Raw genomic sequence first — 27,213 nt, 5'->3', positions numbered from 1 at the left:
TTAGGAGGAGGCTGTAAAAAGTAACTCTGAACTAAAACTTAATATCCCAAGTCTCAGCCCTGGAGAGGAAAATTTCATAAGCAATATATTCAACCATTTTAAATTTACACTAAAAATACAAATTGCGGCTTACTGGTTTACTTTCATGGTAGAGAAATCACCCCATGCTGCTTGAATATAAGCTCACTTTTCACTGGGAAGGCTGGTCCCACATGAGGACAAAATGGAAAAGGAGAATGGACATTCTATGTTGCAAATTTAACAGAACTGTTAGTAAAGGAGAAAGAAAAACAACTGTCAAATGTCCCTGAAACTGCCTTGCCCTTCATTTATTACCATCGGTCAATAATCCTAATCCTTTGTCATTCCAAATGAGTCCTTTATAAAAAGCTGATCCATAAATTCACATGACAGTGATCCCTTCCCTTTTTTTCTGGTCAGGACTCAGCAGCATCATCTGGTTACAGTTTCCACATGTGGGAACTGGGGGATATGAGATGGTCTTTGGGGGTTGCGTCCTATGCATATTCCAAAACATTTTAGCTCTTTATCATAGAGACCATTTTGAATATTTTTAGCTTTGGGCCAGAAAAGAAGTTCTATTAAGTAGTAAATTGCGCTCTACAGCTGACTTTTGGTTCTTTTTATAACTACTCTGGAGAACAGGACTGTGAAGTACAGGAAATATCACCAAGTATGGGGAAAGATTAGAAATGGAATAGTTATGAGTGAAACACCGGCTGTATCCTAGGTACTGGAGTGGACATTCTGCTAACTTGTCTGGCCATTACTACTGCTACTATTTCTAACAGCAACTACTGTTTAGTGAGTGGTTCCTGGGTTCTAGTAGATGAGCTAAAAAATTTACATTCCTGTTTAATCTTCACAAGGATCCTTCCAAGCATAAATGATTAGCTCTCTTTTATCAGATGGGGTTACCATTTAGAGAAAGGAAATAATTTTCCAAGTTAGGAAAGGTAAAATGTACAGTTAAAACCCAGAACTAACTATGCAGCATCTTAGCCATACCAACTCCCATTTTTCTCCAAGATGAGCTGAGTTGGTTGTGTTTATTGGAATAGCGTTTTCTGTTGGTTTTCATTAAAAAGCAGGAAAAAGAAATGAGAAATAGAAACTTGAACATTTTTTTTCAGTCTTTCACACTTTACAATTATTAGGTACCTTTCAAATACTTTCACCAGATTCTTGGGGTGAAGAAATTTTGGTGGATCATGGAAATGAGTTGGTTGCCCCAAAATCCTTCTAATATTATTTTCATACCTTAACCTAATAAAAAAAAAATTAGTTTCTACTGCAGCCCACGATCTGCATTTCTCATTCTAGTAAAAGGCAAATTCCCTAAAACAAATGGAGAAGAGAAACCAATTAAATGACTTTTACTGAGTTTTAAAAGGAAGTCCAGATATGATTGAAATAATTCAACTGACTATTTTAGAAATTAATTCTAATGGCAAGTGTGGAACTTAGGGGTTAGTTACATCTGAGTTCCTTGTGATTTTGCCCCTTACTAACTGTGAGACTTGGGCAATTTCACCTCTCTAAACCTCAGTTTCCTCGTGTGGAATAAGGAATGTGAATTAGGTGATCTTTGATATCCCTCTCATGTTCAAATTCTCTTATTCTGTGAGCACGTTTTATGTATTTTGTAGTGACTCTGCTATCCAGTGAAGCTCTATCATATGCCTCTTCAAATGCTTCAGTTGTATATATTTACACATGCCCTACAACCTCAGAATAGCTTCCAGATTTAATATTTCCAAAAAGCTCAGACTTGCCCTACCATCCTTTCAAGATTTCCCAGGAAATGGGGAAGCTGGGATTTCAGAATCGTATGGTGTGGCAAGTCAATAAAAGAAGTCAGATTAGAACCAGTGATCTCAGTCCCCGACAACGATGGGTATATTTTCCCATCAAAGCCTTGTTATTTTACAGAGGGTTCAAGTAAGCAAGGTATTTAATAGGATATAATAAAATGGGATTTATACAAAATCTAATTTCAGAAATTCTCAGATTCTTTTTTTTTTTTTTTTAAAGATTTTGTTTATTCATGAAAGACACAGAGAGAGAGAGAGGCAGAGACACAGGCAGAGGGAGAAGCAGGCTCCAGGCAGGGAGCCTGATGTGGGACTCGATCCTGAGACCGCAGATCATGCCCTGAGCCAGGGGCAGGTGCTCAACCGCTGAGCCACCCAGGAGTCCCAAATTCTCAGGTTCTAAAGCAACATGTTGGTATCTGAGTCTTACCCTAAAATTTTCACTATTGAAGATGTCCACTGCTCTCTACATTTGGGTACTTACCTTATGCCCACTTGTGTAGAATACCTTGGGGATACAGTTATGAATAAGACATAGTCCTCCCTTACCCTTTTGGGTTGCACAGTCTCGGGAAGAAGGTGGGCACAGGTCATAGAAAGTATTACTAAGGACTTCAACTTTTGGGATGAAGGGAATGGTTAGGGAACCATGGAAGACTTTTAAATACAGGAGTAATCTGGTCAGAATTGCATTGGTGATGGATCACTGTGGATGGAATTAGGAAAGGTATTAAGTGGAGACTGGGGACTCAAAGCTGAAAGTAAGCATATCAGTGAGAAGGCTAGTGTTATAATGGTCCAGCAGAGACAGTGAGGCCAAGGCAATCGATGAGTGACAAGGATGGAAACAAGAGGATGGATTTAGGAGTATCCTTGTTAACTAATTCTGAGATGCACTTCATCTTGGTTTGTGCTCCTTAATTTCATGTCGAGTCTATGGTAGTGTATTGAGTTGGATGAAGCCAGAAACTGCTGAGCAACATGAATTATTTAATCTACCACCTTTTCCCAGCCTCTGTATTCTCCAAGGGAACCTACTTGAATATGAGCCTGATTCTTCTGAAAACTTAGGAAGCCAGAACCTATTATTGTCTTACTTCATCTACAGTGGTCTCTGGTTCAAACTTAAATGATATCTTTTTGCTTGGGTTCAACAGCTTGTAAACTTTCCTCTGTGCATACAAATAGCAAATAGATAATAAGTAGGATATTTGATGTTCTCTGCTACTTTCAGGTCATTAAAATAAAGGATTACCTAAGTTATTCCCAGTTGCCCTTGGATCCTATAATTGAAACAAGACGAAGGTCTCTGTTTAGCTATCTGTGTAAAGCAAATATAACTTGAGAATTAAAAAAAAAAAGTAAACATAGGCACCAAAACTGAAAGCAAGAGACTCTTGAAAATACAGACTGGTATATCACTGGTTAGAATTTCCTTCATTTTGCAAAGCCACGAGCCACATGCATCAGCTCACCACAAAGTCATTAAGCCTTTTTAAGCTCAGATGAAAAACATTAACAAATACCACAAAAGGCTTTAGTATAGCCCCTTTGTTCATTCACATATGGCACTTTATAACTCCTGCGCCACTCTGGTCGTGTGTTTGTTTAAGCTGCCTCCATCAGGCTGGTCCTGAAAGAACAAAAGACATCTTGAGCAATCCTAAGCAGGAAATGGGCTAATCTAAACATGGTTTGTGACACTTTAAGTAGAATAGAAAGGGGAGGGATTGATTAGTCATTAATGTCCAATTGGCTCCATATGGATGTTGCAATAATAAAGCCTTTTTTCAGAGCAGTAGCAGAGTTATTGAATTAGAGGTTTATGTTTCCTCAGAGCTGACCTTAGGGAATTCCCTTTTGGTTCTTCTTGTTGATCTTTTAAAGAGAATGGAGTTTCCAACAGGAAAAAAATAGAAGCCTTACCCACGATAACACTTGCTCATAATCCTGCAACTAAGGAATGCATTAATTTAGCATAGTTTTAATTCCTGCTGTAATTTCAGTCCTCCATGCTTTCTTTGCATGCTCTTGCTTCTTTGGTGGGGCAGTATTTCAGAGACCAATTAGACAGTGGCATGAACTTCATAACTGGTAATGGGCTCCTCTAATGTGCCTAGCTGTGGCAGAGAAATGGCATCCTCACAGGGGAAGAGTAATGCTCCAGCCAAGGAATGGTGAGCTTTGAAATTCAGTTATTTCAGATCATGGAATAGTGATTGGGATAGCTTTGGTGTAGGGCAAATGGACCATGTGGCAAGTCTGAAGACCTAGGTTCTAGATCTGGCTCTGCTCCTAACAGCATACCGGCATCTGGTTATTCCAGAGGAAGCTAATGCAACCTCTCTGAGCCTTGGTCTTTGTCATCTCTAAAGTGGGGTGAAAACATCTATCCCTCTACCAATTTCAAAGGATTAGAAAGAGGATTCAGACAATGTATTTCCTGAAAGCCCTTTGTAAATATTATTGTATATAAAAGTACTTGGCACACATGGTATGTCTGTCCTGGAAACTGACTTCCAGCCTAGTCTAGTCTAATGAAATGATTGTTTCCAAAATGCCCAATGGAATTTTTTATTTATGTGTATACAATATCTATCTATCTATCTATCTATCTAGGTTATTTGGTGAATTTCTTGCTATAAAGTTCTATAGTCAAAGTAAGTAAGGTATTTGTTTTTAGTGTGATTAAAGAACTTTAATATGAAAACAGAGAAATGAAAATTTGCCTGTGTCCTTCCCCTACATTGGACAAATGAAGAATCAACACCTTAATCAAAGTACCACAGGCAGTTCACCTTTGGTTCCTCACCAGTGGTTCCTATTCTTACACCAGCTGTGAGCTCAGAAGATGTATCCATATTTTGCATTTGCCTTCTTTAAATCATGGCACCCATGAATAGGTAATTTTTTGCTAACCTCCCTAGCTAATCTTATATAAAAGACATAGAGGGCAAACCATAGCCTTCACCCCTTGTATCCCTTTTCATAAGATGAACACATCACTTTCCTAATGGTTAAGACTCTTGCTCAGCCATAGAATGTCTTTTCCTGTCAAGTAAACAAAAAGGACAGTCCAATTATTATTTTTTTAAGATTTTATGCATTTATTCATGAGAAACACACAGAGAGAAGCAGAGACATAGGCAGAGGGAGAAGCAGGCTCCATGCAGGAGCCAGATGTGAGACTCAATCCCAGGACCTGGGATCATGACCTGAGCCAAAGGCAGATGCTCAACCACTGAGCCACCCAGGCACCCAAGAATAGTCTAATTATTTTCTGTTTTGTTGTTTTTGTAAGAAGAAATCAAATGTGAATTCCAAGCAGCCTTTTTATAATGAAAGTCAGTTCCCTTTCTGGCATAAGCAGGAGTGTAAAGTTTGTAGAACTTTCAAAATCATAGACAGACAGCTGTCAGCCATTCCTACAGCACAGTGAATTAGACTTTTACAATAGTAAGATAGATTTGGTGGGATGAACATGGTGAAATTAATACCTTCCATCTTTCCTAGTTTTTCAAGTCCCTTTGTAAAATGCCTTCATCTTCTATATTTTTGTTTCTGATGTATTCGTTATCATTATTTCCATTAACCCAAATAAGGGACTATTAACTGTATCATGTAACTCTTTCCAGAATCCCACAGGAGAAAATCAACTATTCTGTTGATAGATTGAAGTAGCCTAAAATACTGTGATTGCTAAGCAACCCAATGGTATATATTTATATCTCTTTTTATTAAGAAGCCTTTTTACCCTCCTTAATATATTTCTACAATAAAAATTATTATTAACGTAAATGAGACCAACTCTTTGAGTTCACAATAGCCTAAATATGCCATATACTCAGGTCCACGGAGAAAAAAACCTTTCAGGAAAAGATTACTTTGGTTTGATTGCTTTTCTGTCTTCTTTTGATTCTTTCGTTTTTGCTGTTTTTTTTTTTTTTAAACTAAGAGTTAAAACAATTTTATTTTGAATAGTATCCCATTATATGGCTATACCACAATTTGTCCATTCTCCAGTTATTTTCAGTTTTTGGTTATTATGAATAAAACTGCTATGATATTCTTCTATAAATCTATTTCTGGACAAAATTTTTATTTGTTTTGGGTAAGTACCTAAGTGTGAAAATGCTGAGTTATTGGTAAGTATGTTTTACTTTTTAAGAAACTGTTGAACTGTTTCACAAAATGGTTACACTATTTTATACTTTCACCGCCAATATTTTAGAGTTCCGGTTGCTCCATATCCTTCCCAACGTTTAGTATTGTAAGTCATTCTAATGGGCGGGAAGTGGTATCTATTGTGATTTTAATTTGTATTTTCCTGATGACTAGTGATATGGAATACTTTTTCATGTGCTCATTGGCCATAACTATATTTTCTTTTGTAAAGTGTCGTGTCTTTTGTCTATTTTTAAATTAGATTGTTTTTCTGTAGAAGTTCTTCATATATTCTAGATATAAGTTCTTGTCAGATATGTGTTTAACGAATATTTCTTTCTAGTCCGTGCTTTGACATTTTTAAACAACTTTTTGATGAGCAGAGTCTTAATTTGATAAAGTTCAACTTAGCATTTTTCTTGTATATTTAGTGCTTTATAGGGTATATCTAAGAACCTTTGATTACTCCAAGGTCACTAAAATATTCTCCTATGTATTCATTGAGTTTTTGGTTTGGTTATGATTCATTTCAAATTAATTGTTGAGAGTACTATGTCATAAGAGGTCAAGGTTTATCTTTTTCCACATACTTATCCACTTGTTTTAGCACTATTTGTTGTAAAGACTATCATTTCCTTAGTCTTTATTGGCAATTGACCATATATGTGGGGTTTAATTCTGGACTCTTGAATTCTATGCTAGTGGTCTATTTGTCTATGTTTGTCCCAATACCATGCTGTTTTTTTTTTACTCTGGTTTTTTACAAATGTCATATCTTGAAATCAAATACTTTGAATCCTCCAACGTTTTTAAGTTTGTTTTGGCTGTTCTTACTCCTTTATGTTTTATAAAAATTTTAAAATCAGCTTGCCAATTTCTAAAACAAAATTGTCTTTTGGAGATTTTTTAATTGGGATTGGGTGGAATATATAGATAAATTTGGAAAGAATTAACATTTTAATAATATGGACTCTTCTGATCTGTAAACATGGTATATTCCTCTATTCCTTTAGGTCCTCTTTAATTTAACTGACAAATGTATTGTCTTTATGCAAAGGTCTTGCACATTTTTTTGGTTTAATTTATTCCCAAGTATTTTATTTTCTGATGCTATTATGAATGTAAACTTAAAAAAATATTTTCTAATGTTTGCTGCTAATATATAGGAATACAATTGATTTCTATGTTTTTATATTTTATATTGCAATATTGCTAAATTCACTTACTAGTTTTAATAATTATTTTGCAGATTCCTTAGGATTTTCATTAAAAAACAATTACATTATCTATGAATATAAATAGCATTATTCTTTTCTAATTAGTATATGTTTTATTTCTTTACTGCAGGAGAGTGTTGATAAGCAATGGTGAGAGTAAACATCCCTTGCCTTATTCTTCATTTTTAGGAAAGTAGTAGTTCAGTAATAAATATGATATCCTACAGGTTTTTCTTAAATGCTTTTTATCAGACTGAGGAAGTTCTCTTCTATTACCAATTTCCTGGGATTTTTTGACATGAGTGTGTATTGAATTTTTAAAACCATTGTCTGACTCTATAGTGATGATCATGTTTTTTTCCTTTGTTTTGTTATATGGTGATTACCTTGCCTGATTTCAGATGTTAAATTACTTACTTTCCTGAGAGAAATCCTACTTAGTCATGACTTATTATCTATTTAACATAATGCTGGCTTTAATTTACCAATATTTTATTAAGAACTTTTGCATGTATGTTGAAATCCTTTGCCAGGGTATTGATGCCACCTCATAAAAAAAAAAAAAAAATTGGAGAATTTTCCTTCAACCTCTACTTTCTTAGTTTGCATAAAACTATTTTAATTTTTCCTTAAACATTTTTGAAAGAATTATCATTAAAACCATTTGGGACTGGAGGTTTCTTCATGAGAAGGATGTTGGCTATAAATATAGTTTCTTTATGAGCCATAAGAGTATTTAGGTTTTCTATTTATTCTTGAGTGAATTTTAGTAGTTTGTGTCTTGTTCATTTTATCTAAGTTGTCAAGTCTATTGGAATTAAGTTATTCACAATATTCTTTTATTATCCTATTAATGCAAGTAGTATCTAAAGTAAAATCCTCTCTTTCAATCCGAATACTGGGATTTTTGTTTTCTCTCTTTGCTGATTAGTCTAACGAGGGCTTTATCCATTTTATTGATCTTTTTAAATTACTAACCCTTGGCTTTATAAATTGTCTTTACTGTGTCTGTTTTGTAGTTCATTGATTTCAACCCTTTATTCATTCTGAAAATCTCTGATTTTAGTTGGATTATTTACTTAATTCATATTTAATGTGATTATTGAATTTGATGGGCTTAAGTCTCGTAATTTGCTATTTGTGTTCTGTTTGTTCCCTCAGTTTTTGGCCTTCTGTCTTTCCTTTAAGTCAGTTGAATCCTATTGTTATTAAGGTTCTATTTCTTTATAGCAGTGTACCATTCACAGTAAAATTGAGAGGAAGGTACAGGGATTTCCCTTCCCCACACATGCATAACTTTTCCCATTATCAACACACCCCATCAGAGTGGTCCACTCAATGGATGAACCTACTCTGACATATCATAATTACCCAAAGTCCATAGTTTACCTTAGCGTTTACTCTGGGTATTGTACATTCTATGGATTTGAACAAATGGAAAGTAACATATATCCATCATTCTGGCATCATACAGAGTATTTTCACTGCCCTAAAAATTCTCTATGTCCTGCCTATTCATCCCTCTTTCCCTGACCCATGGCAACCACTGATCTTTTTACTATCTCCTTTTGAGTCCTTTCCTAGTCTTCCATTTGAATTATTCTATTGGCATCTCAGCTCTACCTTTTTTTTTTCAGCTCTACCTTTTTGTATTTTGTTTAGTTGTTGTTTCTAGTGATTTACTATAAATCCTTAATTGAGTCTTCCCATAGTTAAAATTATACCACTTTTCACAAAATAAAGCAATCTTTAACAATTTAATTCCATTTACTACCCTTATCCTTTGTGCTTATGTGCTATTGTTCTCCCACGTTTTACCTCTTCATGTTATAAATCCCACAGTACAGTGTTATATTTTATATTAAATAGCCCCTTGTCTTTTAAAAACATTAAAAATCAGCTGTTTATTAGGAAATCCAGAGAAGAAAACAAAGTTGGGCTTTTTTTTTTGAAGTCATATATTTATCATTGCTGATGCTCTTCCTTTCTTCTTGTATATCTAAGTTTCTGTCAGATATTATTTCTCATCTTGAATAATTTTCTTGAGTATGTCTTGTGGTATGGGTCTATAGGGAGTACATTTTGTCAGCTTTTATTTATCTGAAAATCTATTTTATATTTGTTTTTGGAGCATATACTCACTACGTAAATCTCTGAATTGACTTAATTTCAGCATTCTAGGGATCCCTGGGTGGCGCAGCGGTTTAGCGCCTGCCTTTGGCCCAGGGCGCGATCCTGGAGACCCGGGATCGAATCCCACATAGGGCTCTGGTGCATGGAGCCTGCTTCTCCCTCTGCCTGTGTCTCTGCCTCTCTCTCTCTGTGACTATCATAAATAAATAAAAATTTTTAAAAATGTTTAAAAAAAATTTCAGCATTCTAAAGATGTTCTATAGTCTTCTAGCCTTCATTGTTTCTTATGAATAATCAGCGATCATTTGTATTATTGTCACCTTGTATGTAATGTATCCTGTTTCTCTGGAATTTCCCCTTTGTCTTTGGTTTTCAGCAGTTTGGCTAGTGTCTAGGTTTGCTTTTCTTTGATTTTACCCTGCCTGCATTTATATGAATGTCTTGAACCTGTTGATGATGCTCACCAAATTCAGATAATTTTCAACCAATGCTTCTTTAAATATTTTTTCAGTAATGATTCTCTCTTTTCTTTCTGGAACTTCAATTACATATATTTTAGGAGACTTAATATTGTTCTACATATTGCTGAGTCTCTGTTTATGTTTAGTTTATTTTATTCTCTGTTTTTGAGAGAGATATTTTAGTTTTTTTATTCTCTATTTTTGAGATGGGATAATTAATTTATTTCAATGTATTTTCAAGTTCACTGACCCTTTATCTGCACTCCAAACTTCTGTGATATCCAATCAGTGAATTTTCTTTTCTTTTAAAGGTTTTATATATTTATTTGTGAGAGACGCAGAGAGAGAGGCAGAGACATAGGTGGAGGGAGAAGCAGGCTTCCTATGGTGAGCCTGAGGAAGGACTCTATCCTAGGACCCCAGGATCATGCCCTGAGTCAAAGGCAGATGCTCAACCACTGAGCCACCCAGGTGCCCCTCATCAGTGAATTTTCATCTCAAATATACTTTTCAGTTCTAGAATTTCCATTTCTTTTCTAGTTTCATTTCCCTGCTGAGTTCCCTCTACCCTGTCTATGTATTCATTACAATAATCTTTTAAGTTTTGAACATGTTTATAATGGTTACTTTCAAGCTTTTGTTTGCTAATTTTATTATGTGAGTCATCTCAGTTTTTCTTTCTTTTGTTATCTCTAGGTCGTATTTTACTGGTTGCTTGCACAGCTTGTTACATTGCAGATTATAAATTACAGATTTATTATCAGTTCATTAGTAATCATAGAGAGTATTCAGAGAGAATTTCTCATTTAGTTTCCATTTTGATGTCTCCTTGAATATATTTGTTCATGTCACTATCCTACTTAAAAATTTTAAAGACTTCTTGGCTTGGCATTCAAGGTAGTTAGCAATCTGCCCCCTACTTATGTTTCTAATTTCTTCCCTTAGTATTCTCCTATTTTTTTCTATAAACCCAAGCCATAGTCAGCTTCTTTTATTCACCAAAACCCTACTAATCTTTCATTATAACTCTATGCCTTTATTCATACTAATTCTCTAGCCTGGAATACTTTCAAATCTATAACTGCTAGTAAATTTTTCCTCTTCTTTTAAGATGCTGCTCAAGCACCACTGCATCTCCGAAGCCTCCCTGATATTCATCCTTGTTCATTCCAACAACATCAGTAGCTTCTCTTCTCTGCTTTCAGAGCATTTTTAAATTACCTTTGTGGGTCTTACACTGTAATTTTCCATTTATGTGTCTGTCTCCCTCACTGGACCAGATCCCTTTTTAAAAAGGCACATGTGTTATCATTCTTTATATACCCAATCACAATATTGGGTCTATCTGAAATTCGTCAGAAGTATTTGCTGAATTAATGCATAAATAAATGAGTACTAGGCACATTATAGAATTAGCCAAAGTTCTTCCTTAGGGAGAGTGTGTGTATACACACACACACACACCCCAAACACGTATTCATTCACTCACATAACCCTTGGAATTTACCCAGGAAGGGGGCCTCTCTAGGATTAGTTCAGGACCATTGCCATAGTCTATGATGGTTACACTAGCCTTCTTTCCAACCCACCTGGAAAAACTCAACTTTCTGTCTTCTCTTTAAATCATTTAAATCACAGATTTCTAAGGAAGTCTTTGCCTTCGAAATTTCTATGTTCTCCCCATAGACTATCTTTCTTTGTCTAACTGTAAGTTTGCCTTACCCAAACTATGATATGAGAAGACAAAGGATGAATTAATCAAAGCAAACCCCCTGGGGAAGCTGAAGAGAGCAGGAATTCCTGGGGTGCAGTGGAACAGTGCTTTCCTGTGGTGCCTAGTGTGGTAGTGTTGACCTCCTGGCCTTTCAGTAAGTGTCATTTAGGATGACTATTGCTTGTAATTACAAATACTTAGGTCAGCCTGAAAGCAGTAGTTTCTAGGTGCAGAGCTTTGGGTCAAGGCTTCTTCGAACTGCTTTCCATGAGGAGCTAGTTTGTGAACACTGAACTCACAAATGATTCCTCTGTTCTTAAAAGTAAAAGAGGCTATGTCATAGAATTGTGAGACATTCTGTAGGACAATTCTGGATTCTGACAAAGAGCATTGGCTATTTTAGAATGAAGTGCTTTTTAAAATTTTTTAGCCTGGTGTTATTTTAAAAAATGAAGGAAGCAGTATGAAATCACACTTGATATGTAGCTTTTAATTGTAACAGAAAGTGGATCTTAGGCTTCAAATATTCAGACTAATAGCACACCTTTGGAAAACAATTCTATAGTATTCTATAACATTTTCCTTATGTGTTTAAAAGGCTTACCTAATATACAATCTTCATTTTAAAATTTCTGAATTTATACACACATACCCAGTCATGTATTTCTTCTGATGCAACAATAATTCCTTAACCATTTTGTTTCATGAAGCAAACTTTAGCTAAGCTAAGGAACACTTTCTAAATATTCTTTTGGTTTTGTGTCCTCAATACTTTTTAAAAATTCTGACTCTGATCAGATGTCAAGTCTGGTTTAAAAGCAGTTTCAAATGTTGGTCTCCCTGAATAAGTCTCTTCTCAAATCTTGGTTCATTGATATCATATTCCTAGGTTAGGTCAGGATGTCCTCATTCATTTTTCACTTGACTTTCCTTAAAAGGGAGGAGAGGAGGCAAGAAAAAAAAGAGATGCACACATGCCTTGAAGTGTTTCTATCTTCCATTTCTTAATTCACATTTTTATACTTTGTATTGTGCTTGAATTTCCAAATTTATGGGAGCATTTGTTGTGAGTCCTAGATATCTCATGTGTAATTAATCATTGTCAGTGTCACGTAGACAATATGCAGTATGGGAGAAAGGGGCAAGGTCAATGTAGGGTAGTTGGTGGGGTGAGACCTGAGTCTGTCCCTTCGAAAAGAGTAGAATTTAATAAGGTAGAAGAGAGTGAGAAGGATATGTTAAGATTGAAGTATGGAATGAGAGAGAGAGAGAGTGAGAGAGATGGGGCATGTGTAAGACATATCTGGGAGAATCAGTTGGTATGGAGTAGAAGATCTACTTAAGACCAGGGTCTGAAAATCCACCATGATTTCTGTCAGTCTGTTGGATAGTAAAATTTCCCATTCACAATAAAATACATCTTTTCAATGAATAAGTAAATGGAAGCTGACCATTTGGTTTTGCTAGAGGTGGAGAGAAAGCTATGACAGTAAAAGCGGATCTCAAATGTTAATCACCTGTGGCATAGTAGTTAACTTAGAATAATATTGAAATGTTTTTGCATCTGACATTCTCCACCAGCCTGTCTCCTTTTATGTGTATGCATGCAAGTATATAAATTGCTGAATCCATGTCAGTTGTAAAGTAATGGCACTGAGGGCATCATAAATTACCATGGTGATCCTCAGGAGAAGACACTGTCGTATCTGAATGAGTGTTTCACTTCCAGAGTAATGTATGCCTTCATCTGGCCCAGCAGTCAGCATATTGCCCTGTGTTGATGGATATTGTCAGCTGGAAGCTACACTACATTTCACTGCACAATAAACATGGCTGTCAAACCCATATAAAGTGAAATCAATTTATCCTGTATGGTCAGTGCATTTTAAATGAAATTAATGTACTGTGGGTATGGTGGCAAAAAGGTAGCAGATTAGTTATGCATCTTGGGATCTGAGACTTTTCATGTAAGGGATCATTCTGTCTAGTAGGCCTAAAAGAAGGGCTGTTTATGAAATATATTATTTTTGCATGGTCTTCAAATAGTGGCCCTTCTGCCCTCTTTCATGTATAGAAAAGAATTGATAATATTAGTCAGTTGGGCCCTTTTATCCTATCTTTTGTTTGCTATAAATGATGATCATATTTGTCAAATAATAGTGCACTTTAATGTTCTAATTTATTACAAGCTCTGACACAAACAAATTTCTACTTAATCAAGGTATCTAGAAATAGAGTGGAAGGGCCAGAGATTGATTGGGCCATGTTGTTCCTGTATAATCACTCCACTGAGCTGAAAGGCTTTACTTTTTCCAGAAAGTGGAAATGTTGGTTTTAATGTATATTTTGCTTCTAAACTTTTGGGAGTAGGCTTTCCTGTTTATGCAGCAGAAACCCTGGCTGAGGCCATCAGTCCAACCACTTTACATTTAGCTATAGAAGTTTTTCCATCTATAGAGGGGTATTTAGTTGATGCCACATTGCAAAGCATACATCTTTGTGTCACGTTGGTAGGATTCATGAAAACAAGCAAGACCTATGTTCATTCATTTATTCACTCATTTATCTAATCATTCATTAATTTAACATAGTTTGCTAATTAAAACTCTATATGCCTAGTGCTTTACTAGAACCTAGGGATACAGCAGTGAACAAGAACCAGTTCTTGCCATATTCTCAAAGAGCTTTTAATCTAGTATGTTACTGGTTAGAGTCACCTCTTTGGAAATGATAAAATATCAGAGACTTGGATATACTTTCATTGGGGAATGTTTACGAACTACCCTAAAACAGCAGAAAAATGTATCAGGACCCTTGAAATAAATGCCTTTTAGTCTAGTAGTTTTGCATATAAGTTGAAAACCAATCTTTTACTTAATAAATATTTATTGAATATCTATTATGTGGGAAATCCTGGGGATACAAGAATGAGTACAACATAAACACCAACTTTAGGAGTTTCATATTCCTGGGGATGGACTGGAAAGATTAGTGAGAGATAGTCACATAAACAAGTAATTACTTTGGAGCATGTAGCATAAAAGAAAGGGGAACTAATGCAGCCTGGGGAGCATCATAGCAAATGCTGTTCCTATGGCCTGAATTACCCTTCCCATCTGTCCTTACAGCCCTCCCCTATTCACGGGCTAATCTTTATTCATCATCCACGACAAAGTTTAGACATCGCCTCTCCTAAGAGGCATTAGCTGACTGTCTTGTCTGATGCCATCCTGGTGCCCTGTATACTTCGGTATTACAGCACTTATCATACACTCTTGTGATAATTGCCTGGGGTCTGTATCCCTTCTGATCTGGGCGCTCCTTACAAGCAGGGTCTGTTGTGCCCTAACCCCTGGCATAATGCCTAACTCATTGTCATTCATTCCTCAATTAATATTTTTATTGAATTCATTAATCTGTGAAACATACCACGTTTGGGTAGGCCTTGAAAGCTGAGTGGGGCTTAGTGGGATTTAGTGAAGAAGTAGGAGATGGGGCTTCCAGGCAGTGAGAGGACCACTGGACAAGGCGTAACATTGTGAAAGAGAATTCTATTTGAGGTAAAGAGGCAGTTTGAAGTGCTTCAGTTTGGGACAAAAGAGGCTAAAATGATAGGTGAGAGCCTGCTTTTGAAGGGAAGAATCGCAACAGGAGAGGTTAGCGTAAAATAATGCCAGGCAAAAAAATAAAAAAATAATGCCAGGCATTGCCGAATCTCCACCTGCAGCCGGCGGTAGTGAAAATGCACCAGGTGTATAAAAACATCCAAGGTGAATTTGGCCCCGTGTGTCTTGGAGGCCTCCGTCAGCAGGGCCTTTAGACTTGTCATCTGAAACCATCTTCTTCCAAGAGGTCACTTGAACAGACGAGAAGGGCCTAGGGAAAACAGCTGAACCAGGCGGCAAGCTGTGTTACCTTACCCAGATAATAATGCTTTGCACCCGTCTTGTTCTTCCTGCCCTGACATTACAGGAGGTAAAGCCATGAATGGCTCTGCAGCTAAACTACAGCAGTATTATTGTTGGCCAACAGGAGGTGCCACTGTGGCTGAAGCACGAGTCTACAGGGACGCCCGCAGCCGGGCCAGCAGCGAGCCTCACATCAAGCGACCAATGAATGCTTTCATGGTCTGGGCGAAGGATGAGAGGAGGAAAATCCTTCAGGCCTTCCCCGACATGCATAACTCCAACATTAGCAAAATCTTAGGTGAGTGCAGTCTCGAACGCCACCCCTCACCCCCAGCGAGCGCCCGGAGAGTGGACCACAGGGGCCCCGGGGCTACTCTGACACCCAAGGGAGACTGGGGTTTGCAGAGCTCAGGTGGAGCTCAGCAAGCTGCCTCGGGAGACATCGTGGTCATCTCCTATGTCGCCCCACCCCGCAGCCTGGTGTTTAGGGTTAGCGGTTAAACAGCCACCAAGTGCCAGGGAGGGACTAACACTGCTTTATTTTATTAAAGATTTTGTTTATGTGTTTGAGAGAGAGAGAGAAAGAGAGAGGCACGAGTAGGGTGAAGGGCAGAGGAAGAAGCAGACTCCCCACCTCCCATACGGGGCTCCATCCTGGGACCCTGGGATCCTGACCTGAGCCCAAGGCAGATACTTAACCAGCTGAGCCACCCAGGCAGACCCTACAACTTCTTTCATTTTATTTTATTTTATTTTATTTTATTTTATTTTATTTTATTTTATTTTATTTATGTTTAAAGATTTTATTTATTTATTCATACACACACACACACACACACACACACACACACACACAGGCAGAGACAGGCAGAGGGAGAAGCAGGCTCCATGCAGGGGGCCTGATGCAGGACTCAATTCCCGGACTCCAGGATCATGCCCTTGGCCTAAGGCAGGTGCTCAACCCCCAAGCCACCCAGGCGTCCCCCTGCAACTTATTTTAGAGACAAAATTATTTATGGTGTGTTAAACTGAATTTGGCAACTCTGAGAGACCATGCTAAACAGGGATCCTGGAGACAAGCTGTATTTCCTTTTCCTATTCAGCCTTCTTCAAGCCTCCGAATCCTACCCAGAGCCTAGAGTCTCTGCTTTAGTATTCTTGGGTTCATAGCCTCCCACCCAAAGAACTCACGGGAAATTAGGGTGAGCCCCCAAACAGTGTGAAATTCACGGAGTGTCGAACAGTGCCTCGAATGATGACTTTAAAACTTGTCAAATGAAAGTGCATTTACTTTAATAAGATAGGACTAGTTTGAATTTCGTAGCAGAGAGTCGAGCACGCAGAGCCCAGGCGGCGAGGCCCCTCATGCAGTAAACTGCCAGGGTGATTCTCCTGCTTCACAGGATTAAACTCAAAACCTCGTTCTGTTAGTGTAAAGCTTGCCTAGTGCAGATTATACAGTTTGGAATTACTGCGTTCAACATATTGAACATATTTTATTCAACATGCGGCATTACAGTCAACATGTTTCCTCTTTAAAAAGAAAAAACACAGAAGGCACTGTTCTATTTAAGCTGTCACAATGTGACAAAATCTCTAAAGGAGCCGTTTAAGAAGCTGAAAAACATTAGAGACTTAAACTGTGGTTTTCATTTTTTAAATGTTTTGTTCAAAAGCAATAAATATTTAACCTTAGTAAATATCGGTGATCTGGACATACACAAATACACATGTTTTGTCACTGTATAAATAATTTAACTTGGTTCTGAGGCATGGTGAGGCAGTAACCTCTAAGAAAATTTACAACATGCCTAAGATCTAATCGTGGCAAAATGTTAAAAAAAAGATGTTTTTCCCTTTTGATTTTTGAATTTCAAGATGGGTACTAAATGTTATTACAGCCAAGCAGGGTATTCTTTTTAGAGTTTCTGAGATATGCATGGGGATAGTATTATTCTTTTTGGACTTAAGTATCTTTTAAGCCAAAATGCTCCTCATGGATACATTAATTTTTTTTTCCAATTAACAGACATTTAAAAGAAAATCAGTGTTTCTCTGTCCTTGAAATTGATACCTAACTTTGAAATTTTCTTTTTTCCTTTCCTTTTCTTTCTTTTTCTCTCTTTTTTTTGTTTCTTTCTTTTTTCTATCTCCTTTTCTTTTCTTTTCTTTTCTTTTTTGACATTTTAGTAGCAGCATTTTAAGCACTCAGATGGGCACAGAACCTCTCTGTTTCCATTTTGGCACTGTGGGAAATTTATATTATTGGTGTACATTCTGTGAAAAAAACCTATTAAGAATATAGTAAGTGTATTCATTAAAATATAAACTTTAAAGCACAAGCATTTCAAGAGTAGCAAGAACCTCTGTTGACTGAGGCTTTATGCTACTGGGAGTCAGCAGAACACGGAGAAGCCAATCTGCATAGACTTTCTACACAACTTTTGCACAACAATCAGGAAAGAACAGGGATGGATGTGCTATTAAAGCAGACCAGGATATTGCTGGCTACAGAGAATATTTGTACAACTTTCCATTTGTTTATGTATGAAAAATCTCCACTGAAGAATAGCTAACATCCAGTCAGCACAGCTGTTACCGCTTTATTCACCAGCGAGACACAAAAATGCAATTTGATACATGTAAAAAAACACATCCCTTCTTCGTCAAGTGTTTAGATAATTCTTTATAAACAATATTAGAGAAGTGAATACTTTTCCTTCTTCCTCTATAAACCACATTAAAAATTTTTGTGCTGTCATTGGTAAAGCTATGAATGAACGTTTATAGTCCTTGAAAATGGTATATATAATTCCAACTGTACCTTCCGGTTCGAAAGCAATAACTTCTTAGGTAGAGTTTAGGCTTTTTAATTACCCCAGGCCAGGGGAGACAGTGTGTGCAGTGGGCTTTTAAATACGGAAGGATATAACAACATCTGCTAACACCGTATCACAGGGCAGCTTCCCTAAAGGTGCTTGGACAAGTGTGGGAGATGCTTGAATCTCTACAACCAGGAGAGCCTTTTCTGAGGATCCTGTCAGGCTTGAGAGCATGCTTTGGAAGTTTGGGTTTTTCACCCTTTGAGAGTGATCGACAGATGGGGGAGGGACAGTGGATTCGCAAGGTGATCTTTAAGCAGCAGAGAGGTGTTTTAAAACAATATACTTTTTGTGTAGCACCAGCGTTATCAAACAAAATAACATAATAAATGTATCACATGCAAAATTATTCTTTGCTCTTTACGTCTCTAAAAGACTACTTGGGAGGCTCAGTGGTATGTGGGAATAGGAGCTACCCAGAGCACAGGTGAGTGAAGCAGTGGGAAGGTATATACAGCATTAGCCATCGATATTGTTACCTTGACCACTTGGGTACTGAAGGCTATTTTTATGTTTAGGGTCTCGCTGGAAATCCATGTCCAACCAAGAGAAGCAACCCTATTACGAAGAACAGGCCCGGCTAAGCAAGATCCACTTAGAGAAGTACCCGAACTATAAATACAAACCTCGACCGAAACGCACCTGCATTGTTGATGGCAAAAAGCTCCGGATCGGGGAGTATAAGCAACTGATGAGGTCTCGGAGGCAGGAGATGAGGCAGTTCTTTACTGTGGGGTGAGTGTTCCCGAACGAACGTAGCCACCTGGGCTTTCCCTCCCCAGTAGAAAACTGCAGGATGGCTACTGGCAGTGGATTTGGGAAGGATATTAGGGAAGGGAGGAGGAGGTCAAGATCTACCCAGGGGCTCAGTTGCAGTGATCTTTGCAGTATTACACACACACACACACACACACACACACACACACACACACACAGAGTCTTGCAGCCTGGCTCCTGCTGGATAGCTCAAAACAAACCTGGTCTCCCCTCTCCTCGTCTCCCAAACTAATCTAAGATGTTCGGTGCCCACACACCAAGTTGCTGGTAGTTTATTTAAGCAGACATACAGGGAGAAAGAATAAAAACTAACTTAAGAAATCCCCAGAAGCTTTCCAGCTTCCCTGGGTGGTGCTTCTGATTCTAATCACAATAGTCTGCTTTTGTTGTGGGATCTACCACAAGATAATTGGCCTTGACATTGGTTAGAGGACCTCATTTTTGGCGCAAGATCCAGAACTCCTGTTGCAGTAAATTATTCTGTGGTGGAAGCAATAACAATGTGGATTTTCTTGCTTAAATCAGAAACTAGACATGTTTTTGATATCTTCAAGTCTGATTTCATGTCATTTTGTTTAAAAATTAGGTAATAGATTTCTGGTATAAATTTCGACTTGGCTGACTGGCTGTCTGCATTGAAAAGAGGCCCCTTATAACCACAGTAGTTGGGATAAGTGGGGATGCAGATGCCTGTAGGTTCCAGCATGCCCAGGCCTAGAAGCAGGCCTAGAGGATGACAAACCAGAGGACCTTTCTGGAGGCACTGGCCTGAGGCAGCTGCCATCAGAATGGGAAGATGCTTGGGGTAGGGCTTAAAAGAGAAAAGTAGAGTGAGTAAAAAGGCAGCTGGATTCACTGTTAACTAGGGGGAGCGTGGAGGAACTGTGCTATTCTATGGCAGGGAAACGGGGCAGCTTCCCCTACAGGTGACAAAAAGATGTACCTTAAAGGAAAAGTAAAGAACTGTTTATTTTTAAGGACACTAAAAAAAAATAACACCATGGAATAGATAGCTTCAGAAGCATGTGTTTAGAAAGCACAAAATTAATTTGGGATAGTAAATAGAATACCAAAAAGAAAAAAAAGGCCATTGAAAGCAGTCTGGGTTGTGAATCTGTGCCTTACACTCGGGTGTTCTGGAGAGGGGCATGCTCTCCGGAGTGTGACTGCAGAGGTTCAAGCACGGTGCCACCGAGCTGGGCAAGTTATTGAACTTTTCTGAGCCTCTGTTTCCTCACATGCGAAATGAAGTAAATATTCCTACCTGTCTTGTACAATTGTTGATTCAGTGAGGCGCTGCTTTTGAAAGTACTTCTATCGTGCTTAGTATATTATCAATAAAGGTGAGTTTCTTATCATTACTGTTACCATTAAATGTGGATTTACTATACTAATAAAACTATATTTTGTGTCAGCAGATAATCAGTGAGTTTCTTTACACTGTAGAAGAACTTTTTCGAGGTCAAGGGAGGCTTAAGCCACTTTGTTATTTGAGAATCCCAATCTATTAACAGATGAAGCCATGCCAAGACAGGTTTATCAAATTCTTCTGTATTCTAAATGTTTGCATTTTTAAAAACAATGCTTTTAACACCAGAAGAATAAGTAGACTATTTACTGGTGATTTCGATGATTTGTGAAAAATACGGATTCATAGTGCGCATTGGGAAGTATAGTCGCATGAAACAAAATACTCATTTATTTTAACTGTATGATAAATGTCTTTTTTTAATCCTCTCTATGAGACTGTATATAATCTCTTTTGAGCAGAGAATCAAAGTTTAAGTTTGAGATCCTTTGTGATTCCCACTCTCTTTTTCATGTCATATCTCTGTGTATGTAACGATACACAATGGGTCTCTTCTGCTATAGTCTGGAAGGTGTCAGGGGTACCATTTTTAGATCCCTGATACTTATTTGAAAGGATAAGATGCAGTAATTCTACTTAATTTATTTCCTTTACCAAAGGGTACATCAAAGTAGCTCTGGATCAAACTTGCCTCATCACACAACAATACATGTAAAATTTTAAAAAAATTCAAACAACACCATCTACCATTTATTGAGGGTCTAGTATACAGCCCACTGTATACTAGACATTTTAGATATATAAATCACAAAATCCTCTAACTAAGTTAAAGAAATCAAGATCCTACGGCTGCCAAAAGGTGAGAAAGAGGGAAGGTTTAAATCCAAGTCTCTGCCACCATCATGCCTAACGACTGAGCAGTTGTCCTTACCACAAATTGCCTCAAAATATGCCTCATCGCCCTATTCTGGCACAGTTGTGAGTATGGCTGTGCTATTTGAAAAACAGCTCCTAGAACCTTTGGTTGTTGTGTATGATGATGGCATTAAAGGAACTTTGGAATTTAGAGACTGAGGATCCTGTTCCTGGGAATGTAGAGGGTCCTTTAAGGAAGAATCATTTTAGACTGTGGAATGGGGCTACAGATGTGCAGGCAATGACCATAAAGTCTTATTCTTTAATTTTCAAAGCTGAATATTTCCTGTGCCCAGCTTTGGTAATATTTGCAACATAAAGCCAGGTATTATTTCTACTTAAGGATTCGTATTCTCTTTTAAGTGGTTGTATTTGATAGATTATTAACTCCCTGGGGTTCATCTTTGGAAATTCATCTTCATTAGATGTGAGGTTATTACAAGAGGGAAAAGAAACAAGAAATTCAAAGATTGCTATTGACTTCTTGAGAGAATGGGGGTGAGATCAATTTTTATAGCTGGTTTTGAAAAGACATGCATAACTTTCGAGCCAATAAAATTACATATATTGCTCAACATTGTCATGCATTTTACTGCCGATACAACTAAAAGTTCAGTGAGTTGGATTTTTTTCACTCAGCTATTATGAAATAAATTTATCAATAATATGAAACAGAGTAAGTTTAGCTCTGACCTTAGATTTAACCCCCTTGATTGACAGGTTAAGTGCTAGAGCTTTTAATAACTTTGATGAGTACTATTCATGTTGAAGTGATATTCATTAGGGTACATGCAGCTACAACATTGTCTTTTCCCAAAGAATTCTAGCCAAATGTACTTTCATTCGTTTGAAGTTTATTCAATAATTTATCTGTGAACTCATAGAGAATTATGTAGGTACTATAAAATATCAAGTTTTGGGCTACTTTTTGAATATTAATAATGATAAGTTATTGAATACTTACTATATGCTATATACTGTGATGAGTGATTTGTACAGAATATTGCAAAGACAACAAATTTACAAGATAAGCAGTATCATCCTCACTATGGGGTCAAAAAACACAATGTTCAGAGATGGTAAATAATTTGTCCAAGGCCACACAGCTAGTAAATTGCAGAGCTGAGATTTAAACCAGGCTTATGTGAATGTGAAATATGTGACCTTTTCAGCCTTACACAGGTCTCTCACTTAGAGCCTACAAACTCTTTAGAGACTGTGTAGCATAATGGTTATGGGCACCAACTCTGGAGCCAGACTGTTCTGGCTCAAATACTAGATCTGCTTATTCCTAGCTCTGGGAACTAATACACACCAATATTTATTTCTCTAAAGTCTCCACTTGCCCTTGGGAAACTTATTTCAACTCTCAGTACTTCAATTTTCTCATAAATAGAATGGAGAAATGACCATAATACCCTCACCATTGGGCCCTGCCAAAGATTGAATAGCTTGATCTATCTAAAGTGCTTAGACCAACATCTGGCCCATAGGAAGCCCTGAATCAGAGTAATATTATTATTCTAGAAAAATAATTTGGCTACATGCCAAATATATATTTCGTATTCTAAAGAATTATATTCTAGTGCATTATGCTAGAAGTAATTTGAACATTTGCCATTTTGATCCTAGTCTGAAAGGGGTTGAATCAAACCTATGGGACATATATAAATATCATTGATTAGTATAAACTAGCCATACTATTTTCAGTATTGTCCTCCTGTAGGGAAAGCTGGATTAAGGGTCTCTAACAGGCAATATAAAAAGACTGCCATTATTTCTGTTTCTTACTGCAATATCAACTACAGAGATGTATGATGTGTAGGCTTATCTCATAATGAAACAGACTTCATTGTCTTCATTTATAGATGCTGTAAAAGTCTGAAAGATCAACAAACAAGGGAGATTTGCCAAACTAATGCGGAGTTTTTGCAATTGGTGAAGCTAGACTATACTCCAGAAATATTCTTGTGATTCAGAAACCGTGCAACAATGCTGAGCTCTATCAGAGGCAGCTCTACCCTTACTGAGAGAAGGGGTTCTTAGCTATCTCTGCTCATATCAGCTGCATGTGATACTTTTAACAAACATCTACAACTTTTGTTTTGATGTGCACATTCATTATTTGTAAGGCCCAATACTTGCCAGCTATTCCTGTTTGTGAAATCTGCAGTGTTTGAATTTTGACTTTGCAATTGATCTGTAAAGGAAGGAAAAATGCTTTTTAGGAAAGTAATTTCCGATAGACAAAGCTTGAGCCTGCTGGCTGGATTTTCCATTTTGTTAATTGATTGGTCCGTCAATTGGTAAGGGCTTATTTGAAACCAGTGATGTGCCCAGCACTGTACTAAATTAATATAGGACATGAGGCATTAATTCTGTACACAATGAGCTTTCAGAGAGTGTTATAGTCAGAGAAACTAGATGCATACAAAACATATTAGCAAATAATGGTTTGTTATACATACATATAAACACAGAGAGAATACATTGCATGTGCTGCACATAATGTATAGTGAAGTACTAACTTTGATTTTATAGACAAGAACAAGTAAAGCTCAGAAGAGGAGAGATTGCTATGCATTAGGTACACTAATCATAGGTCATTCTAGAGGAGGGGGACTTGAGGTTTGGGTAGGGCGGTGGAAAGTGGAGGCCAAGACTCCTATTTTAGCATGAAGAAGGGCATGAACACAAGGAGGGAAATTCAGAAATGTTCAATAGTTTTTAAAAAAGGAGGCTAGCCTAGGGATTATTCCTGGCAGTAAAAGTAAGAGAGGTAGGGTGTGTAGGGTGGAGCAATATTTTGGAAACCCTTGAAAGCCAAGATTCAGCAACTATAATTAGCCATGCTCACTTGATTTTTTAGTCTTTTATTATGCTGGTAACAACAATGAGAAAGCAAGACCAGCATGATAGTTAGCTTATGATTTTGTACCCATAGAATCAGTGGTAACTTAGAAGTGGCCTCAGAAGTCATATACTTCAAGTAGCCAGCCATTGTAGGAGCCCTCTCTGAGTTCTGCTTGAACTATTTTACGGCTAGAGACCTCACCGCTTCCCAAGGGAGCTAGTTTCTTTGTGGAACATGTCCTAATGCTAGAAAGTTCTTTTCTCTGAACTGAGCAATGATCTACCTTTCTGCTACTTGGTAGCTTAGTTCTAATCCTCTTTTTGGTCCCTTTTCTAGCGCAAGTCTCTTCTTTATAAAGAAAACCATTCAAGCATTTAAAGATGGTTATATTCATATTCCTTCTCCACTATCTTCCCTCACATATGTCTAGTCCCATTTACATCTTTTCTTCTCTAAAATAGTTTACCCAGCTTTTTCATTTGTTTCCCCCTCATTCACTAGTTTGTTCATTCATTCATTCATTCATTCATTCATTCATTCATTGTATGCAATATGGAATGTGCCACCTGTGTTCCAGGCATTGTCTAAGTTTTAGAGCTGTATCAGTGAAAATTCATGTCCTCATGAAGCTTACATTCCAGCAGGGAAAGTCAGACAACCAATCAATAAATGAATAAAGAAATATCAAATAGTAATAAGTGCCTTAGAATGAGGTAAAGTAGGGAAAGTGTATGGAGGATTGAGCACAATTTTAAAAAGAGTGGCTACAGAAAACCTCACTGAGCAGCTCATACTTGAGCCAGAGGCCTGCAGAGTGAGGGAGCAAGCCATGTGTGTCTCTGGGAGAAGAGTCAGGCAGGGAGAACAGCAACTGCAGAGGTCTGGAGGGAAGGTTGCGATTGGCATGTTTAAGAGTTAACAAGGCCAGAGTGGCAGGAGCAGAATGAGTAGATGGGAAGAGTAAGAGATGTCAGAAGGTAGTAGGGAGTCAAACTGTGAAAGGACCTTTGGCCATTGAAGACTTTGAATCTGACCCTGAGTGAGATGGAAAGACATTGAAAGGTCATAAGCAGAAGAGTACTGTGACCACACTTAGATTTTAAAAAGATCACTCTATCTACTGTGTTGAGTATTGTCTGAAGGGGGTGCGGCTGAAATAAGGAGACGGGTTCTTAAAATAAACCAGATTAGAGTTGACGGTGGCCTGGATAGATTGGTAGCGGTGGAGGTAGCAAGAAGTGGAGGGATTCTGGGTGTATTCCTGATAGCGGACCACTAGGAGTTGCTGATGGACTGGATACAGGGTGTGAGAGACACACAGTTACCAAAGATTAGCCGGAGCAGCCAGAAAGATGGAGTAATCATTAACCAGGATCAGAAGGGTCATGAGAGGAGCAGGTTTATGGAGGTGATCCGGAGTTTAGTTTCAGACCTCTATGGTTGAGACAATATTTTGACATCCAAATCAAATAAGAAGTTATATACTTATATGACTTTAGAAGTTAGAAATGTAGTGCTTACTGGACATACAGATTTGAGAGTTGTCAGCAGCTAGATAATATTCAAAGCTATGGAAAATGGACAAGATCACCAAGAGAATGAATTTAGATAGAGAAGAGACGAGGTACAAGGACTGATTAGGTACTTTAGAGTTTAGATACCAGGTTTATAGGAGGGCAGGGTACATCCAGGGACCTCGAAGGAGCAGTAATGAGATAGGAAGAAGACCAGAAGACCAGTGGAGTAAGCGGTTCAGCAAGGGGAGAAGTGGCCAAGTATATCAAATGCTGCTCATGGCATAGGTCCAGTAAGATGAGGACCAAGAACTGACTTTTGAATTTAACAACGTGGAGATCATTGGTAGTGTGACTTTTACAAGCTGGATTTCAGTGCTGAGAGTGATTGAAGCAGATTGAAGAATGTAGTAGAAGAACTGAAGGGAGTGAATATACAGAGTTTTTCAAAGCTTTGCTTTAAAGGAGATAGGGAAATAGAGCAGTAGCTGAGGGGGCTGTGAGTCAGGAGAGAGTTTTTGTTGTTTTTTAAAGTGGGAAAGATTGTGGCATGTTTATGAGCTAATGGGAATGAGCCAGGAAAGAGGGAGAATTGATCATGCAGATGAAAGAGACAGTTACTGGAGGAGATCCTTCCTAAGTGAGAACAGATAGATTCAGTGCATAAGTGAAAGAGTTCACCTTACATTGGATTATGAATTCATTCAAAATCTAGGAAGGCAGACAGAGAATTAGGAGAACAGACAAAGGTAGATGGATAAATGTGATGGCGGGGGCTTGTGAAAAATCTCTTCTAATTGCTCCATGAAATGGAAAGCCAGGTTATCAACTGAGAGCGAGGATGTGGGAGACGTTGGACATCTGAGGAGAGTTGAGAAAGTAGGAAATAATCATCTAGGAAAGTAGAAGAAGGAGTGGCCTAGGAGAAAGTACAACAGCACCAGAGGCCAGTTTGAAATTCTGCTCAAAAATTCGGAGACTGGTATGCATGGTAGCGTGTTTTCTGCAGCCAAGTTCAGCTGCGTGGGAGTGATCACAAGTAGGCAGAGAGTTAGAGTTTTGCCATGTAAGAGAGGGGAGACAGTGACTAACCACAGAATCTGCGAATCTTGTCACTAACCACAGAATTCATACTGGTCAAAGAGGTTAAGTCAGGACACAAGGGGGAGGGAGAGGGATAGTGAAAATTGGTTGAAGGATCAAGGAAGTATAGATGGGTGGGAGAATTGTTGGACTGGGGTTTTAGAGGAAGAAAACTTGGAAAGATAAGATGTGGTGGTCAGAGAGCGGGGATGTTTAAAATGGAGATGAGGGTGTGGTTACAGCTGGAAATGACAAGGTCTGCTGATACCGGGCGGGGCCAGATCATCACGCAGAGAGGAGGTCAAGGAATGGACATAGCGAGGTGTTGAAATTATCACCTTTGTGGATAGTGAGTCATCAAGAATTGTGGCAGGAAAAATGTTGGAGCGAGATCGACGGTAAGCCCGGAGCTGTAACATCTTTAAGGAATAAGAGGCAGTGACCGAG

The 27,213-nt window shown here is 37.9% G+C and overlaps 1 protein-coding gene across 36 annotated transcripts in view; it reads left to right on the top strand.

The window, feature by feature from the left end:
* SOX6 (SRY-box transcription factor 6) overlaps positions 1 to 27,213 on the top strand; it is a 665,863-nt gene that overhangs the window by 629,205 nt on the left and 9,445 nt on the right. For 33 of the 36 annotated variants that reach the window (XM_049099117.1, XM_035703772.2, XM_035703769.2 and 30 more), the window contains 2 exons: positions 15,497 to 15,730; positions 18,833 to 19,049. In XM_049099117.1, the coding sequence (XP_048955074.1) occupies positions 15,497 to 15,730; positions 18,833 to 19,049 (451 nt within the window). The remainder of the gene's footprint in view (positions 1 to 15,496; positions 15,731 to 18,832; positions 19,050 to 27,213) is intronic. The other 3 variants (XM_035703767.2, XM_035703764.2, XM_035703788.2) reach the window with 1 other exon arrangement.

The sequence above is a fragment of the Canis lupus genome, chromosome 21, assembly GCF_003254725.2.
Source record: "Canis lupus dingo isolate Sandy chromosome 21, ASM325472v2, whole genome shotgun sequence".
NCBI lineage: Eukaryota > Metazoa > Chordata > Mammalia > Carnivora > Canidae > Canis > Canis lupus.
The sequence above is the reverse complement of the archived record's forward strand: the minus strand, read 5'-3'. Positions and strand labels throughout refer to the sequence as shown.